General features: G+C 30.8%; 2 protein-coding genes across 11 annotated transcripts in view; both read left to right on the top strand.

The window, feature by feature from the left end:
• Positions 1–96: 96 nt before the first annotated feature.
• LOC132910026 (AP-1 complex subunit sigma-2) lies at positions 97–12,304 on the top strand. 3 transcript variants are annotated; one of them, XM_060965383.1, is made up of 6 exons: positions 97–325; positions 495–673; positions 799–907; positions 1,165–1,302; positions 6,907–7,002; positions 7,147–12,304. In XM_060965383.1, exons 1-5 carry the CDS (start codon positions 323–325, stop codon positions 7,000–7,002), a joined length of 525 nt encoding a protein of 174 aa, XP_060821366.1. In that variant the 5' UTR covers positions 97–322; the 3' UTR covers positions 7,147–12,304. The 3 variants fall into 3 exon arrangements, with proteins under 3 accessions (XP_060821366.1, XP_060821368.1, XP_060821367.1); XM_060965385.1 differs by lacking the exons at positions 6,907–7,002; positions 7,147–12,304 and adding an exon at positions 5,883–6,635 and having other exon boundaries at positions 102–325; XM_060965384.1 differs by lacking the exon at positions 6,907–7,002 and having other exon boundaries at positions 109–325.
• Positions 12,305–15,406: 3,102 nt separating this feature from the next.
• LOC132910008 (diacylglycerol kinase theta) overlaps positions 15,407–18,817 on the top strand; it is a 43,804-nt gene continuing 40,393 nt past the window's right edge. For 4 of the 8 annotated variants that reach the window (XM_060965358.1, XM_060965357.1, XM_060965354.1 and 1 more), the window contains exon 1: positions 15,407–16,685. In XM_060965358.1, coding sequence (XP_060821341.1) covers positions 16,550–16,685 — 136 coding nt within the window. In that variant the 5' untranslated portion in view covers positions 15,407–16,549. The remainder of the gene's footprint in view (positions 16,686–18,817) is intronic. The other 4 variants (XM_060965361.1, XM_060965360.1, XM_060965359.1 and 1 more) reach the window with 1 other exon arrangement.

Here is an 18,817-nt window from a genome sequence, read left to right as displayed (position 1 = left end):
TGAGTTACTTCACTACTAATTTGTACGTATTATTTCTTGCTTTATTTATATCAATATGGTTTTAATATATATTATCTCTTCTATATGATATCTTGTATAGTTTTGTAATAAATATTTTCTTCCTCGACAAATTCAAATTACACATGACTATTACGTATTTCCTTCGTTCATATCAGCGCCATCTAGTAAAAACTTGTGATTAAATGTGCACGAATTACACATACCAAAATTGGAAATTGGAGTAGACTTTGTATTGTGATCTATCGAAAAGTGCTGTGAATTCTTTTGGAATTGTTTTGTTAAAAAGCGGACTTATTTAAAAATGGTAAATAAAAAGTTATTATTATTTTTATCCTCACACGAACAGAACTAAACAAAACTTATTAATGGTATCTTAGATAATTCTTAAATTATATATATATATATATATATACATGTATTGTTGTAGATATAATTTTTATATATGTATACATATAAATGGTTAAATCTTTTAGATGCAATTTATGTTATTATTCAGTCGTCAAGGAAAATTGCGTTTACAAAAGTGGTATGTGGCCCATCCTGATAAATTGAAGAAAAAGATTACTCGAGAATTAATTACTACAATATTAGCACGAAAACCAAAAATGTCAAGTTTCTTAGAATGGAAGGATGTTAAGGTTGTCTATAAAAGGTATATCATAATTACATTATGTTTTTCAAAAGTAACAAGTTTTTGTTGAAGTTAATGAAAATTTTACTGTGCTCATCAATAACATTTGAACAGCTAATTATTTTCATATTTTATTTGTTTTTCAGATATGCTAGTTTATATTTCTGTTGTGCAATAGAACAAAATGATAATGAATTATTAACATTAGAAATTATACATCGTTATGTCGAACTATTGGATAAATACTTTGGAAGTGTGAGTATGAACTTAATTGTATTTTTTCATGATAAGATATATTTGAATGTAATTTTTGGAATACATATTTACTTAAAATTCATTATTACACCTTTCTGTATATAATATATTTATTAATATGCTCTACAAAAGTATTAATATAAACATTATATTGTATTTTAATACAGAAATTTGTAGTTAAAATGATATCTATTTTTATTTTATTTTATGCAAGCGAGGAGATTAAAACTTTAATATCATTTTAAATATGTTACTAGGTTTGTGAACTAGATATAATTTTCAACTTTGAAAAAGCATATTTCATCTTAGACGAATTATTGGTTGGTGGTGAAATTCAAGAGACTAGCAAAAAAAATGTTTTAAAAGCCATTGCAGCTCAGGATTTACTACAGGAGGTTAGTTATGGGGATGTACCCATTGAGTTGTGACTTGTCCTTTTTAACGATATTATAATTTTCTTCTGTTACTTTCTAGTAATATCACAGAGTCATTTTAACCTATATATTTTTTTTTATTGTTTTATTCATTTTCTGCTTTAAGAAAATTAATAATATTTTTGCAATTTTTGTTATATTCTCATAACTATATACTATTATTTTAATATTTGAAGATTCGTTAAAACGACTCTTGCAATATATTTAACCATCAATAGTTGGTGTGTAACATTCTTATTAAAATAATCAAATTTCACACTGATTAAGAGGTACATATAAAAAGTATTAAAACCTCTTGGCTGATATATATGTGGAGCATGTTTGTAGCCTGTTTATTCTGGGTAAAATAATGTGATGATATATAAGCTCAATTTGTAATAATGCTTTATTACATGTATATGTAAACAGTTCCTTTTTTATATGTAAAGATTACATATTAATATTTACATATAAGAAAAAATTTACATTTACCTTTAAATGTACATAGAGTAGTAAACAATTATTATTAATACTTAAGAGAATATTCAAACTAAGAACTTATAAATTGGAAAAATATAAATCAATGAAATCTTCTTATGTGAAAATAATTACTGCATTATTTTACTGTCTAGAGAAACTGGGTTATAATGATATTTTAATGTTTATTAACAGTGTAATATCTAAATTGCATGATGGAATGTAATTTTTTAATTTTAAATATTCATGTGTTGTTGTTTTTTTTGATTTGATATTTTTTCATATTTCCATATGTTTTATGTGCTACATATATTATATATCTTTGCAATCTGAAAATAGTTCTATTCTTTCATGTAGTCTGTTAGGAAGTACTTAAAATTTTTATTAATGTTTGAGGTGTGTTGTATGTAATTATTGATATATGTTTAGTTCGAAAAATTCATATTATACATTCTATTAATATGTACATGCAGTCATGAAGAATACTCTATATTATTATGAATCATGAATGTGATTCATTTCTTTTCAATATAATGTGTCATAAAATAATCCTAGTTATATATATTGTATAATCAGGAAAGCATAAAAAGTGTCTGCTTATTTTTTTCAATAATATTAAGTAAAATATTATGCATAGATGAATATAGATATATTTTGTATTTAAAAGTATTGTAACTTTATATTTTCTTTGTAGCTAATGCTGTGTGCATAGAATGCTTATACGCTTATTCTCTCTTTAATATAAGTGGGCTTACACATGTTGTGAATTTTTATTCATAATGTACGCAACAGCATATCTATAGTGATAAAGTTAAACATATAAAGAACCGTTGCCATATTTTAATATCAAATGTTGTCATAGAACATTGTGTAGTATGACATAATTTACAAAATTAATGATAATATATTGTTTCTGGTTCAAATGTTCCTTTATATAAAATAGTACCTTTTAGACTGAAGCAAATCAGTAGTACTGCATTAAAAAAAAATAGTTAGCTATTTGTATGAGAATAAATCTGCATTATGCAAGTAAATATTATAAAATTATTAAATATTTTGTAATTATTTCTAATATAATTAACATATAGTATTTTCTATTAAAATATTAATAAGACATAATATCACTATAACAAAGTTATTTTTTTGTCTTAAAGTTTTAAAAATTTAGTACACATTTAGAAAAAAATATTTAACTTTTTATTTGTCAGTAACGTTTCACATAACGTTAATTTATTTGAAAAAATTTATTTTATATTTGGCATGTTGCAAATACAGAAACATAATTGCTACTCTAAACATGAAAAATGTAGATTGGAAATTTAATTACTTTGGAAATGTTTTTTAATAATGTAGTTTAAATGTGTACTTTTAAAATTATTATATTTTATGACTATGGGAATAACAGTATAAAAATAACAGAAAAAAAAAAAATATATATATATTATAAGCACTTTTAGGTGTATTAGTATTTCTATAAAGATCTATTTCGTTACTTTAAATATATTTCAGAGAATATATTGTTTTATTTATGCTAGAACAAAAAGATAAAAATTATCTTAATCTAGTAATTAAAAATTCATACAATCAGTAATATTTTTATATATACAACAGATCTCTAGTTTATGAAGCAAAAATAAATATACATATTATGTAATATACTTCCTGAAATGAAATTTATAACACTGTATATACATTACATAAAAATATTTAAAATATCATATATAGAAAAATATAATTTTATAACATTTGTACAACAAAGATTGATTAATATTTAACTAATATATAAAATAAATTAAAGATATTTTTAAATAATATTATTAGGAATAGAACGGAAATTAAAATTTTTGAAGAAATACGATTTTTAACATTGATAAAAGATGAATTCGTGCATTAAGATAAATTTAATGGGATTGAACTTCCAAGTTCAATTTCAATTTAATTCTTTTCTGCATTTCTTACATTTTGGGATTTCAAAATTATATTCCTAAAGTATTTCTTTAAAATTTGTAAAAATGATGGTATTATAAACATCTCTTATTAACTTTACATCGTAATTTTTGCAATAAAGTTTTGGATACTATTTGATATTTTTCATAAACCAAATTGTTCTCACAAGGAAAATAATGAAAATTTCCATTTGAATGATTTTAAAAAAGCTCTATCCTCTTTTCATTGAACATCAACGTTTGAAAATTTTTGCTATATAATAAATAATACTGTATAAATTGAATATGCCAATAATTTGAAATAAGAATGAATACAGCCACAGATACAAATATTGAAATGACCAATGCATTCAATGGTCAGAACATTAATTTTATTGATTTTCATTATTTTACATTTACATTTCTTTTTTTCGTATGGTTTCGCAAAAACTGAATAAGTGAATAGATGGTCTGATTTAAAATTTAGTATATGTGTAGAATAAAAGTTTTTATTTTGAACCAGAATAATAGAAAATATCGTAATATTAAGACATTAAGTGCCAAATCTTTAAAATATCGCAGTAGTAAAATACAAAGCATCAAAGCCGAAATTTTTTACAAAGAATTAACATTTTTAGATCGATAGGTCGAATAGTTTGTATTCCATGAAATTTCGAAGATTTTCGCGTGTACAAAAAGTCCTCTTCTTCCCTTTTTAAAATCAATGTTTCTAGTCTATAGCAAGTTTTGTATAACGTAATATAAATAATATAACATAACTCGTAATAAAAATGGCTACAAAAAATAATATGAATTAAAAGAATTCTTCTAAATTTTATATTTAAATTGTTTTATTTATGTTTGTTTAAGCTAACCTTTCAAATATTAATATTTTCTTGCATAAAAATTTGGTATTTTATTATTTTTATTTTGATATGCATGCATTGAGTAATATAATGATAACCAAAATAAATATTGCTAAATAATATTGAGTTTATTCTTTTATTTTGATAAAAGTGATAGCATAATTTAATTGTTTATAACTTATAAAAAGAGTTGCTTTACCTTAAAGGGTATGATGCTATGGAAATGCTGTTGTCCATAAGTAGTTATTGAAATGTATGTATATATTTCTAAATTGTAATAAATATCAATCATGGTCAATTATGTTGATGATTTTATGTAATGATATTGATTGTAATACACATGATGTCTTAAATGGTATTCATGATAAGTTCCTACATTGCGGAAGTATGCTTGTATGTTCCTTATTTTTTTAGATTTTCATCTTATAGATTTATAACATTTATTTATTTTATTTCAATAAGATACTATACCATAAGAATAATAGAAACATCAGTGGATATTATTTATTTGTAGGCATTGGTTCATATAAGGTAATTTTTCTTAATTATGTTTTATTTAAATATTAAACAGTTTAGTGTCAGTGATAGACAACATTCTGTATTATGTTATAGCTTTATTTTTACATATGTAAAGGATATGTTAGATTCTAGCATTATTATATGATTTATTTTTAATTTAGAATACAATTTGGAATGTCTGTTACACAAAGTAAATGTTATATTTTGTGATATATTAATAGAAATTTTTGGAATTGGGATATCATATTTAAGTCTTTAGTTCAAATTTCTATATTAATAATATCAGAAAATATAATAGTGAGTTTAATTTTAAGAAATTAGTGTTTAATTAAGAAGGTTTCGTATTTTAATTATACTAGGAGAGAACAATCCTAACACCATATTGAGTCAAAAAACGAAGAATAATAAATACGAAAGTTGCAGTAAATACATAGTATTAAAATGCATGTTTAGTTTATCAACATGCCATTTGTTGTTAGTTTTGCTGACTTTATTTCATTTAAGTACTAATTAAAGTGAGATAATAAAGTGTTCTGATTAAGAAATTTCAATTTGTTCTTTGGTTTTCAGAATATTTTATAACATATTTTATTCTTTGTAAAATATTATGTAAGATAAAATTTATTTTTATTTTGATACTATATTACTCTTACTATATATATTTTGTAAGATAAAATTTATTACTAAGATTTAGCTCAAGATTATTGTTCCATTACTAAGGACATATCTAGAAATACACTAAAGATTAGTTAGAATATTTGTTTGTTTGTGGAAGGATGAAGCTGTGGAAGGTGCCCTGCGGGAGATAGGGCTTTTGTAGGTGCTGCGTTCTTGCATGCCCTCCATGGCCAATCTGTCAGCCCACATGAATCAAGATCCGGAGCAGACTCATCCGCTGCATGATGCCATCATACATCTCTACTTTTTCTATAATTATTGAGCATCAATTTTTTATCATTGACAACCCTTACAAATTTAGTATTTGAACATTAGTATATTTTTTATAGGTGACACAAATAGATTTAACAGTAAAATTCATGTAGTTCATGTGTATAATATATATATATATACATCATAGAAAACTATATATATACATTATAGAGATTCATCTTAATTACGAAATTGCTTTTCATTTTATTATTGAGCAGGTAATAAAATTAGCTTCATACTATGGCGATAAAGTAATGCACATTTGAGAAATTATTATTTCTTTATGTGTAAATAGAAAAAAAATGTTTAGATAATGTATACATCATTTTTTAATGCATAAGGATTTTTTCTGTGACATGTTATATGGTATTATATTTGTCTTCTTAAAGGTATTTATTTCAGTATTTAATTAGAGATGAATGTTTGAAGGTATCACTTTTATATGTGTACATGTGTACATGTGTATATACATAAACAGTGTCAATTTTTAATATTATAACTTTAACACAGTATATAATAATACCCGTAATAAATGTATACAAAGAAATTTTTACACAATTGTATACAAAATTATATACTACCTTTTCCATGTAATTAACCCATTTATGTATTTATTGCTACTGTATTTACCCTTTCAGATTTTAATAAGATATATCTTGATTTATTTATACATAAAATAAAAATATTAGAATTTTTATTTATTCACTCTTTGTTAGAAAGAATTTTCGTTATACTTCGTCAAGTTTACAATATTTACACTTAATTATAAATACAGAGACATTCTGTATGCAGCATGCAATACAGATATTTCTTTGATTGATGCTTAAGCATTTTAAACGAAGCAATAAATGAACATGTGCTTTGTGCAGCTTTGTGTATCCATACAAGTATATACTCAGTTATATGAAAAGGGTTCAGTTCACCATTTGAAGCTGCATCAAGGAGATTACTTAATTACAAACTAGGTACGTGTTTGTTTATATATTTTCATTATGTATATTTGCATTATATGATAATGTGCAGCATCAAAGAAATTGATCCCTCTTCATATCCGTAGATGTACTTTTTGTATGGATCTTTAATGTAATAATACTATTCATATGTTTCAGGAGGAAACTCCACAAGGTTTCTTCGAGGACCATGGTCTGGGATAATACTTCCTAAACAATATATCCAGCATAACGTAAGTGGTATATTCTTACAATGCTGCTTCAACATTCCAGAATTCTATTTACGACAAGCTTTCTCAATTAGATTTAAGAGTATGGTACTGCAGAGACATTAACGAATTGAAATTAAGCTTTTCAATTAAAATCATGTTTCTGTTATAAGTTAAAATGTAATTATATTAAAAAAATTATAATCGCTGTTTGAATAGTCAATGAAATGTAGTTACTCTATAAAATGTTAAAAACCAGACATATTGTTTCTCTTTGTTAAAATACTAGCAGTACTATACTACTTATATACATATATGTATGTATGTCTTTCCAGATTGACATATTATTTAATCCTTTATGTTTCATTTGCTTTCTGAAATGATACAATGTTTATTCTTATCATAATTTCTTCTTTTATCTTTAATGTGTATGCAAAGAAGTTGGTATAATTAAAGCTTTGGAACTAAAATTTATAATTTTGCTGATAAAATTATTATATCGTCGTATAATACTTAAAAAATTAAAATCTTATATGCTTGAAAGAAATATGTAAAACAGTTTGCTATTTATATTTTATTTTGCATTTATTACATTGCATTCCTATAAATTGCATTTAGTATATTTGTTTATATAATTAACATTTTTTGATATTTTAGTAAAAATATACTATTTTTTTCATCCAAGATGACCATCTATAAGTAACGAAAATAATACAATTTGATTCTGAAGCCATGTTTGGTATACAAGGAAATCTCATTACATAAACTGCTATATTTCCTTTTTATTAAATCATTTTTATTACATTGTTTATACATAAAGGGTCAAATAATTAAAGAATATTCGATAATATTGTCGCTATACGTGTATTAATATATCGTTCGTGAGGTGCTTATCAAAATTCCATTTACATTTATTCTTTTTTTGGGATTGAAGTATGTATAAGTATTACGAAAGGTCATCGTGTTTTATCAATAATTAATCGATGATCATACTGTTATGTTTTACATATAAATATAAAAATAGTAGTCAATAAGTTTGACGACGTTTTCAAGCATACACTCAAAAGTAGTCCAATCGTTCGAGTAAAATCAAACTAAAGTTGAAGGAAAAGTAAAAGTGACGTTTTGATAGAAACAAGGTATATAATTGAAATATGAACAGAACAATTAGAATTTGAAGGACTCATTTTATACGAGTATTTCAAATTCATGTTTAGGCAAATACTGAATTACAACAAATATATTGCTCTTGAAGGAGACAATTTTTTCTTGAAGATTTGCAATTATATATTCGAAATAATTATTTTTCTCTTACATAAAATATAATATCTTCACGTGAAATTTATAATCCTTCGAAAATATTATTTAAGACATAGCACAAGTAAAAGAAAATCAATAGAAATGTTTTGTTATCGTTGAAATCTGATGAGATAACTACATACGTACGTTGTAAATTTTTCAGTAATCGTTATCGCTAAATGAAGAAATTTTCCTTGTTATAATTAATAGTTGAATGTTCAATTGTACTATTTGTATAAGAATTGTATAGCGTATCCAGCTTGATCGTGTGTCACACAATGCTTTTTACATTCTTACGTGTAAAAATTAGTTATTTTTGTTTTTCTTTTCTATATATATTTTTTATCAAAATTTGATATGCAAAACTATCTATCTAAATATCTAAAATTTTGGTTATAGAATAAATTTAAAGAAGACTGTTTCTTTATACATTTATTCCTATTACATAGATAAAAGTTTTGGTAAATTCTAAAGAATACTTATAATAACTAAGAAATGAAGCTAAAAGAAAAATTAATGAATAATTAATAAATTACAGAAAATATTATATAACGACATTTCGAAATTCCTGCGGCTAATTGCAAAGCTTGTAAAGAAAGAAATTGCATTATTATAAAATCGTTTATACAAGATCATTTTTTTTTAAGAATTAAAAAAATACCTCGTTTCACGAGTTTAAACCGGATATGCTGTAAAATTTCTTAAAATTTTGTTGAATTGATTAATTATAAGCAAAAGGATAGAAGAGCACTTAATGATCGTAGCTTTTGCCAAACGATTGCGCAATCTATCATTCGTCTCATACAGGATGATTTACCTTACCATATAAATGAAGTTATTGCGGAAAGTAAGCTGCGTTGCAAAGGATAAAATGGATTTTCAAGGATTTAGAGTTTTATAAAATAGAATTCAACACATTGAGAATATCTCTATTTCACGAAATCAGTGATATATACATACATTACATATGCGTTATATGAATCTGTTATTTCAGTGAAAAGATTCTATCTTCGTTCTTTCGTGTAAGGAAAAAACAAAGATAAAGAGTCGTATTCGTCGTCTCAAATATAATATTATTTCAAAATTTACAATTGCTTGCCATTTGAAATTGCCGATTGACCATTTTATCAAAATAGAAAACGTTTAAACAAAATTGCATATCTTACCTTGCATAAAATTCATTTATCTATCGACAAATTAAAAATTCATTTTATTTACAACTTGTCCATTAAGATTGCGCCATGTACTTACGATAAATTTGCTGAAATTTTTCATTCAACCCAGCGTACTTTCCCAAATAAACTTGTAAATTAAAATCGGCCACCCTGTAGATTTCGGTATAAACATCATCTTGTAGTATTTTTTCGGTGCAGGCGATGATAAAAGATATTCATGTTCCTGTCGATTATCATTCTCGTCTTACCGAAATAGTTCTGCGCGCGGTTCTATCGCCAATTCTTGTTTTGCGCGTATATGTACGTCCCGAACAAAGGAACGGAAGAAATCGATGTTTAAATGGAAGTATGTAAAAAATATTCCAGGCATGCAAGTTTGTATCGTTACTAGAACCATAGTTTATCGATTATGGAAACGTTCGCCGATTGACAAATTTTTCGTATTAATCTCGGTGAATATTACGCTCTTAAAGGCTGTCATGGATGAACGTTTGTCTCAATACATTTTTCAACATTAAAGATTGATGAAATCGAACAAATAAAATCAAATGTTTTACAGTAATTATTGGGTCGCGGATTTTTATGCGTTTATGGGACATCTAAAAATGCGACAATCCATATAATATACCAAAGTATATACGGTGTTTCAGAAACTGTGGTTCAGTCTGCAATTGGTTGATTCTACGTGAAACAGCAAGTCGAAAATACAGAATAAAGCTTGTTGACGCGTGTTCAAGAAAATCGAGAAAGAAACTATTTGGTTTGAAAATTTGTCGAGTTAAACTTGATTAATTATCGACTAAGTATGAGTGGATAATTAGCAGCAGGTTATTGTAACCTGCGGATGTAAGTAGAAAATGAGAAATAAAATTTTCCCTTTTAAGAAGATAAAGTTTGAACATACTTAGCGAAGAATTAGCCTGGTACGCACGCGATAAATGTACTAATTTATCGTTCTTGAAAACAAAGCGAAAAATCTTTTATTACGTACCTTCGGCTTATTTTATTTAAGTATATCTGACGAATTTTCAAGCTTAATTTTCTCAACAAATTCTATATTTTAATTTATTCTATACCTTCGCTAGGTTTTTTCACGTAGCATCACCTTATCGCCGATTGTACCATCGTTATTGGTATAATATTTTAAGTTATCCAAGATAATGGTCGTAGTGATAGCAGGCGAAACAAATTTCCGTTTCGGTTCTATGTTTTTAGCGATACTTGCAGAAATAAACATTTCCATAAATATACGCAGCCTAGTGATTACAAATAGTATTACAATGACATTATTACACGATAAAAGTAAAATAAAGCCTGACAATATAAAAATAAAAATTCACGTACGGTGAAATTTCTCTTCATAATAGCTTTTAAGAGTTATAACGTCGCGAAAACAATTTACAAAGGGACAATAAGTTTAAACACTGTTCGTTGAATCGTTTGTTCATGGTATTGATACAAACTGTTGATACAAGAGAAAGAGAGAGAGAGAGAGAGAAAGAGAAAATAGAGTGAGAGAGATGTGCGTTATACATATCTGAAAACTATATACTCGCAAACAACATGTTTTTTATAGTTTATCTTAGACGTAGGTAGCTCGAAACACATTGCGGCGTACGTATTCATGAGTCACATTTAAACCAGCTTGTTGCGGTCTTTTCTTTCTATACGTCACAAGGTATTGTTTTTTGAGTTTCTAGCATTTTTAACGAAAGACCGATGATATTTTTTTCTTTTCTACATATATGAAAGTTATTCACTTGAGAAGTGACGATTGAAAGATTCATGAAAACGTTCGGTTTTGTTTAATCTTGCTGGGCAATATGGATATTTTTATTTTTAATTTTACTTCTTAATATTGATTTTTAATGACATCGGGTTAGAAATTATAAAACTAACCGTCCAGATAAGAATTTTTTTTCTAGATATCCTCTTTTTATGTTTTTTTTATTTCATATCGATAAACGATTTCATCTAGTAGGATATAGAATAATTTTTAATAATACGACGGAAATAACAGAATTATAAAATAAATTAAATATTGATTCTTTTAACTTGAACAAACGATAATATTAATTTTATTGGAAAATGCATATTGCCTAGAAATTCTATTTCTATGTTTATTATATTTTATATTACGTATATAATTTTACCAAACAGAATGTAGAATAGTTTTAAGTAATACGAAGAAAATGGCTATGTTTAGTTAAAGTACTTCGACTATTTTGCGTTTAAGTATTTAATAAACGATGGTGCACGTAAATCGATATGATTTGCATTATCTTATGTCTCATTAGGTACTTTTTATTATATACGTATATTTCAAATACTTATGACGTTCGCCAGATTCTGTGTTAGTTTAATATGGTTACACGTACGCAACGCAATAGTAAAGAAACTTTCCTTCGGTAGTATACAGGTGTTTTATGTAACGAGAAATCAAAATTAGAGATTAAGCGCTGAGAATTATTAGAATTCGTGGTACACAGGATTAAAGTATTAAAGAAAATTCTCAGAACAATACTACGAACCAATGTTAAACATATGAACGTGTATTTACGATAAGTCTATGAATATTGTATTTGAAAAGACGATGCTTTATGCTCCGTCCATAATAAAATATGTGATGTAAAAGTATTCATTTTTCTCCAGTATGTTTTGCTCTCCTAGCCAATGGCCCAAGTCAATTGTAAGTACAAGTCCTCAGGATGTTCGTAAGTATAATTTCAAATTGTTAATATTATTCTTAATGTAAAAAATTTAAATTGTTGATGCTGCTTTGTATAAAATTGTTTTAATAATTCTTCGATTAATTGTTTAAATTACAGTAATAGATTGAGACATTTTGAATAATCCGAAAGAATACCATTCAAGTGTAAGAAATATGAAACGTTGAGCAAATTTCACGCAAGAAAATAATTGGCCATCTACGTGGCATGAATGGTCATTCAAGATAATCTCATTCTTTGCATCTTGAAAGTATCGTATTAGAGAAAATTCAAGAAATTTAAATGGTACTTTTGCATTTTACTACCATTATAAACTCGAAAATCGCTTCTTTTACCATTTTACTTTCCTTGTACCCGACTGCGCATAAGAAAAATAAATTGCATTTTGCTTTACAGTTTCTTATCTAATATATATATATATATATATATATTTCTTTAATTTATAATAATTTTTTAAAATAATGTACCGAGCTGTAATGGTATATCATACGATTGAATATCACTTTTTTCTTACATTTTCTTCCGTATTTTGCATAAAAAAACGAATTAAGAAATACATTTTTTCAGTTTTAGGGAGAATAAATTGAACGAGCTCGAGTCTTTATCATTTGAAAGAAAATCGTATTTCTATGAAACAGAGAGCAAGGGTATCTTCTTCTGTAATCTTTTTTATTAAGAAAAAATCTTTCATCTCGTAACAGAATTTTTCAAACTTTCTGCTTGATGACATAATGTGTGTATGGATGATTAATCTCTGGATGCGACTGTCCCGTGTATCTAATTTTCTAAACTAAGTTAACGTATATGAACGCGTGTAAACCATTGTATGAAGGGAACGAACACGCGAATGCGTTTCCTTGTTCAGTTCCGGCATTGAAAAATCCTATACACGCCGCTGCTGTCGAGATTTTCCATCATCGACGTTTGCAGCGTGCATTGTCAACCACGTATTTCAAGGATTCACGCAACAGCGAGTCGATGATGGGTGACAATAATGTCGCAAATAACAATGTTGCATTATTCAGAGGACGCAGGATAGAAAACGTTAATTTTAATCGTAACGAGTCGACAAGACCGAAGAATACGTCGCGTGTATGCTCTTTCCTTATTTAGGAAATATTTCTAGTAAGTAATAAATATAAAAATTTGGTATTCGCTATCAAATATCGCAAGTACAATAATCGATAATTTGCTATTTAAAGGACAAAGTTTAAGATATACTATTAAAATATCTACTCGTTATATTTATTATTATTTGGAAATAATTTGAAACATTTATAAGTAAGGAGATACATAGGTATCTTTCTTATACTACGTTTAAAATGATTTCCGGACCTTTAACGTTACTAGTTTAAATTGTCTACTATATTGTAAAAATATTCATTTACTCAACGTAGACTAAAATTCTGAGTCCAAGAACGAAAAATATTCTACGTCTCGAAATGAATGGAAATGATAGGATAAAATTCAGTTGAATGAAGCTCCGTTTCTCAGAAGAGGGATTTTGAAGGTTACTTGAGAACACGTGTTTCCTTTATACTTATCGCAACAGATTTCACTACAGATGTTCTGTGTGAGTAAGGCTTTCATACCGTGTATCAGAATTTATCAATTTTTTTTTTTTTTTATCAAGTATATACAAGTTTCTATTGAATAAACGATACGATATTATTGGATGTTGTTTGAATAACGAATAAAATATTATTCATTATTCCAATAGTGATGTCAATTTTTATTTCTTCGTTATTTATTTATTTGTCTGTTATCGTTTATTAAAATTCAAACCCTTTATTCGTTACTAGAAAAAAAAGTAATTTTTTTCTTTTATATTATCGTTCGATTATTTATATTTTATATCAATATTTAAAATACTTATTATTTTCATTTTGAAACTTCGTATTCGTTTTGTCGCCTTCGCACTTTCTTACAAATCAACTTTGTACTTTCACTTTATTGGTGAAATCGTAAAAGAAGCATTTTTATTTTTTCTTTCTTTTCCTGAAAAATTTCAGATAACGAATATACACGATCCACGATCTCAAAAACAAGTTATTCTACCATTTGAACTTATTTTGGATCCCGAAATTATGCCTTTTCGGACTGTACGAATTTCAACTATACATATGCGTATCTACGTCCTATTAAATCAATATGGGGACAAAATCAGTGAAACATGGAAGGAGGTATACACATTTACTTTTACCAATCATATTGATTTCTTGTATTTTACTAATTTTCCCAATAGACTTTTACTTAAATACTTTTAATAATTAATCATAAAATTTCTGTTATTAGCAAACACAAATTTAAAAAACAGATGATTATTTTATAAAAACAAGTTATAATTTCTCATCCAGAGTAATTTTAGTAGCATTATTCTTATTTTCAACCAAAATCATGCTACAGAGTTAAATATTATAACAAAATGAATTCAACATCTTCTTCATGATCGAGAACGAACATGTAACTTGAAAGTTACACATCCTCTATTTATACTTCAAAAATTATCTTATACCCTAGTTATTTGTCCTTCCATCGTAATTCTATTATCTACCTTGTCACCAAGTAATTCGCTTACGACTCATATCGATCATTAAGTCCTAATTCTTCCATCAGAATGGAAAATTCTAATTCGATACCGATTGCTCCGTTCACGCGGAAAGAAAATTCCTGTTAGTGTCGAAAAATAGCCAAACCCTCTAATTAAAAGGCAATATCAATGGAAAGAAAAAACGAACGATATTCCTGAAAGAATTATCATCCATCACTGCAGAGTCTCAGTTCTCCTAGCCACCCCCCTAAGGCTTCTTGCAAACATTTCCAGAACGCCGAGGGACGCGTTCGACGAAGCAGCAACGAAAACGGAGCAACAAAACGGAAGAAGAGGAGTTTCGTCCCTCGAGCGATTCGTACGATGGAATGGCCGGTGTACGCATGAAACGTAAACGCGTTGCGCGAAAGGAACGCTGCGGAGCCGCGTCGGCGCGCGAGCAGAGCAGCGTCGACGGCTGGTCGTCGCTTTGACGTCGTCGAGGCGAGTCGAGGCAGCCTGGAAAACCCGTGTGCTGCTGCCCGCGTATAAACGACGTCGTTTCGCTGCACCGGCCCGATCGAAGCGTTCCTCGGTTCTCGGCTTTTGTTCGCGTGCACCGTGAGTCGATATCTCGGCCAGTGGCGTGTACGAAAACGGAAACTGAGGAAGCGTAAGCTGCTCCTCCGGGCTCCGTGTGTCGGAAAGGTACAGTGGGGTGGAGCGGCGCCATCCCGACGTCGCTCACGGATTCGATAACGCCGGACCACGGTTACCTAGTGCCCTAGTCTTCTCGATAGATCGCGCGGATATCATTGAAAATCCCTTAAAATGTGACTTGAACTTTCGAGTGAACGTTCGATGCTCGTAAGACTATTATGAAACCGGTTAGGACGTTGAGGATTGTATCGTCGTTTGTTAGAAAAGATCGTGTTACTTGACCGAGTAATTCGTATTCAGTGTGACGAGATACATACGTTATAGTATAAGAAATCTAAAAAGAGGGCGGTGTTGTTATTGGGAAGAGGATCGTTGGTAAGAAGAAGAATATAAAAAGAAAAAAAGAGAGTGAATTAGGTGAAACGACTCGAAGGGTACCCCGATAAAACGGGGCTCCCTTACGGAGAGCCCCAGCTGGCCTGTGCATGATTCCGTCACTGGACGGCGGTGGTGACGGGTCCGTGGCTTGGATGCGCGAACGCGACACCCGCATCGTCGTCGTACCGCAAGTGAAGCTCCCGGCGGAGGCGGAGGCGGTAGTAGCAGCGGCCGATGACGGTGATGGTCAGCCGCAAAACAGTGACTGCTGACTTGTGCACGATTAAACGCAATCTCGGTGTCGCGTACGGTGCCGTGCCGGTCGGTCGGTCGGTCTTGGGGGCGCAGCTTCGGGAATAATGCGTGTTAGGCACGTTACGCGACGACGAGGACGAAGGTACGACGCGAGGGACCCGAGCAGCCAGCCGCGGGTGCAGCTGCAGCAACGCAATTATGTACGCGTACGGTTTCGAGATCACGTAGTGGCTGCCGTGTAATTATGTTGTCATCGACGCGCGGCGCACCCTGTGTAGCTTCACGGTGAAAATCTGGCGTGAGCGGTGCCGCGGTGGAACGGGGAACATGGCGTCGGTCTCGGCTGAGACTCCAGCCAGCCATGGGCACAGCTTTAGCAAGAAAACGTTTCACAAGCCGACGTACTGCCATAGCTGCACCGACATGCTGTGGGGCCTCATACAGCAGGGGTACATCTGCGAAGGTAAGGTAACACCCATCCTATTCGCTACCCTCGTCCTTGTTTATCATTCCTTTGTCTTCAAAGTCTCATATATACAATAATTCGTAGGCGAATCATGTATTCATATAACGATTAGACAGGAAACAGTGAATATCATCTTGGTCGATTTCGAACGACAGACGAAGTTCACGTTACCCAGTGGCAAGGGCCGAGTTTGAGTGGGCTGTACGTATTTTCAGTCAATCCGAATTGGTTGACTTTGGTTTAGATTCGCACATCGATCTTCGATTTTTCACAAGCGAGTATCTTACGAATATCTTATATTTATGAATCGAGTTTTCTGGTGTAGTTTCTAGGGTAGGGGTCAAACGGAAAGTAGCGATTTGCGGAGAAGTTCGAAGAGGAAATGGCTCGGTGCGGAAATACGTTTAAAAATGAAGAGATCTCGATTAAGTTGATTGGAGTTTCCGAACAGTGTCAGAACCGCGGGGCAAATTTTTCACGGAGAAACCGCAAGGCAGAGAACCGATCGATATGAGCACGTTCGGTAACGAAATCGAATACGCGACGCGTTGCCGCCGGAATACTCTCGTCCCGCCTTTTCACGGGCTCCGAAACCTTGGTCGGCGTGCGAAGTTGAAGCTGGCTGACCTCCAAGAATGATGAATGGCAAGTGCCCATTCACCGTGTGTACAAAGAGTGGCACGTTTATACAGAGAACTGTGTTCTCTGCTAATTCTTTTCATCTTTCGATCGAATTCCCAATCGAACTTTTCGCAAGCAACGTTGGGATGTCAATCTTCCAACTTTCTATCTGAGTCTAACCAAACCCCAAAGAATTCTATAGATTAATTCACAGTTAAAGAAAGAAAAACTCTACTTTGGTTAATTCTGTCGATATAGGTCATGTCTTTCAACGCAACGTTGTTTCCACGTTACAAAATTTCGCTATATAACGTTTTTCATTGCGTGTATTCTCCTTCGTACAAAGATAACGTTCAGTAACTCTAGTTCCATCGAAATTTAATCGGAACATGGAATTTGGAAAGAATCGTTAACTCCGAAACAGTCTCGGAAAATGTTCAACCCGTGGCCTAGTTTCCGTCTGACATTCAGCTCGGCTGTTCGATACTATCGAGCATCTAGATCCGAAGGAATCACGCAACGGATCCCAGCCAACCCCTACGAATTGTCCCAAATTCTCCATGGTCCTTGCGCCCCCACCCCTCTCTGGGCATCCACCTCTGCAAGAATTCTCCATAAGAATCCATAATTGCTTCCTCGTGTACGGGGATTCTCGCTGGCGCAACCCACCATCTTTGGAGCCCGATAACGAGGCGCCACATTTCCCACCCCGTCGCGATTTGCGCACACTCCCGTTCGAGTGTTTACCCCTTGCAGCACGGAGTCGCGACAAGCGAACAGGAAGAAGCGTAGAATCTCCACAACCTAGATCTGCCGTTCTTCGATCCTTCGTTGCCATTGTCAATCCGATTTTACATATTTTCCCCCTTTCTTTCTCCTTTTTTTCTTTTTTTTCTCTCTCCCTCTCGAATGTCGTCAAAAGGGTGGTGCGTTTAGGGCGGTTGGTGAGAATTGCAATGGTTTCGAGTCGGTCGAGGGAAATCGAGCTGAAACGGAGGCGAGGGCGCGCGCATCGAGCCTTTTCATAAGCATTGATCGTGGGGGGTGGTGTGGGATAGCTGATAGACTCTGGAGAGGAGATAGACGAGAGGGTTAGCTGAGGGGTGTGGGGTTGTGCACGAGAGAAAGAGCTCGTTCAGGCCCGTGAAGGGTAAGCATCCGCGGACACTTTGCAATTTCGTGTCGTTTAACCGTCGAAGGATCGGCTCGATTCCTGTCTGCGAATCCTACGACCAGGATTAAGCATGCAATCTCCAGCGTTTTTAGCTTTCCGCGAACTGCAGGTACAGCTTGGTTAATTCGCTTGGAATCGGGTTGAATTTTACGATTCACGACGTGCAATGAGAAATGCATAGGTATAGTTTTTAGAGTGTTTGATCAAACACGAGGATCAGACTAATCGAGATTGAGTGTACTTGTAGCCATTGTGAATTACGAGGGCAATATTTTACTTTCTGTCTCTTTATTCTTTTTTTTTTTTTTGGCTTTTGAGAATATAGGTTGGTTAA

Source organism: Bombus pascuorum, chromosome 8 (assembly GCF_905332965.1).
Source record: "Bombus pascuorum chromosome 8, iyBomPasc1.1, whole genome shotgun sequence".
NCBI classification, from domain to species: domain Eukaryota; kingdom Metazoa; phylum Arthropoda; class Insecta; order Hymenoptera; family Apidae; genus Bombus; species Bombus pascuorum.
Note: the sequence above shows the minus strand (reverse complement) of the source record. Positions and strands in the feature narration are given on the sequence as shown.

Excerpts from the sequence above, each read along its gene's own strand:
- LOC132910026 (XM_060965383.1), top strand. Across the intron at positions 674-798 it reads GTTAAGGTTGTCTATAAAAG|ATATGCTAGTTTATATTTCT; the intron begins GTATATCATAAT and ends TTTGTTTTTCAG. Across the intron at positions 1,303-6,906 it reads CTCAGGATTTACTACAGGAG|CTTTGTGTATCCATACAAGT; the intron begins GTTAGTTATGGG and ends TGCTTTGTGCAG.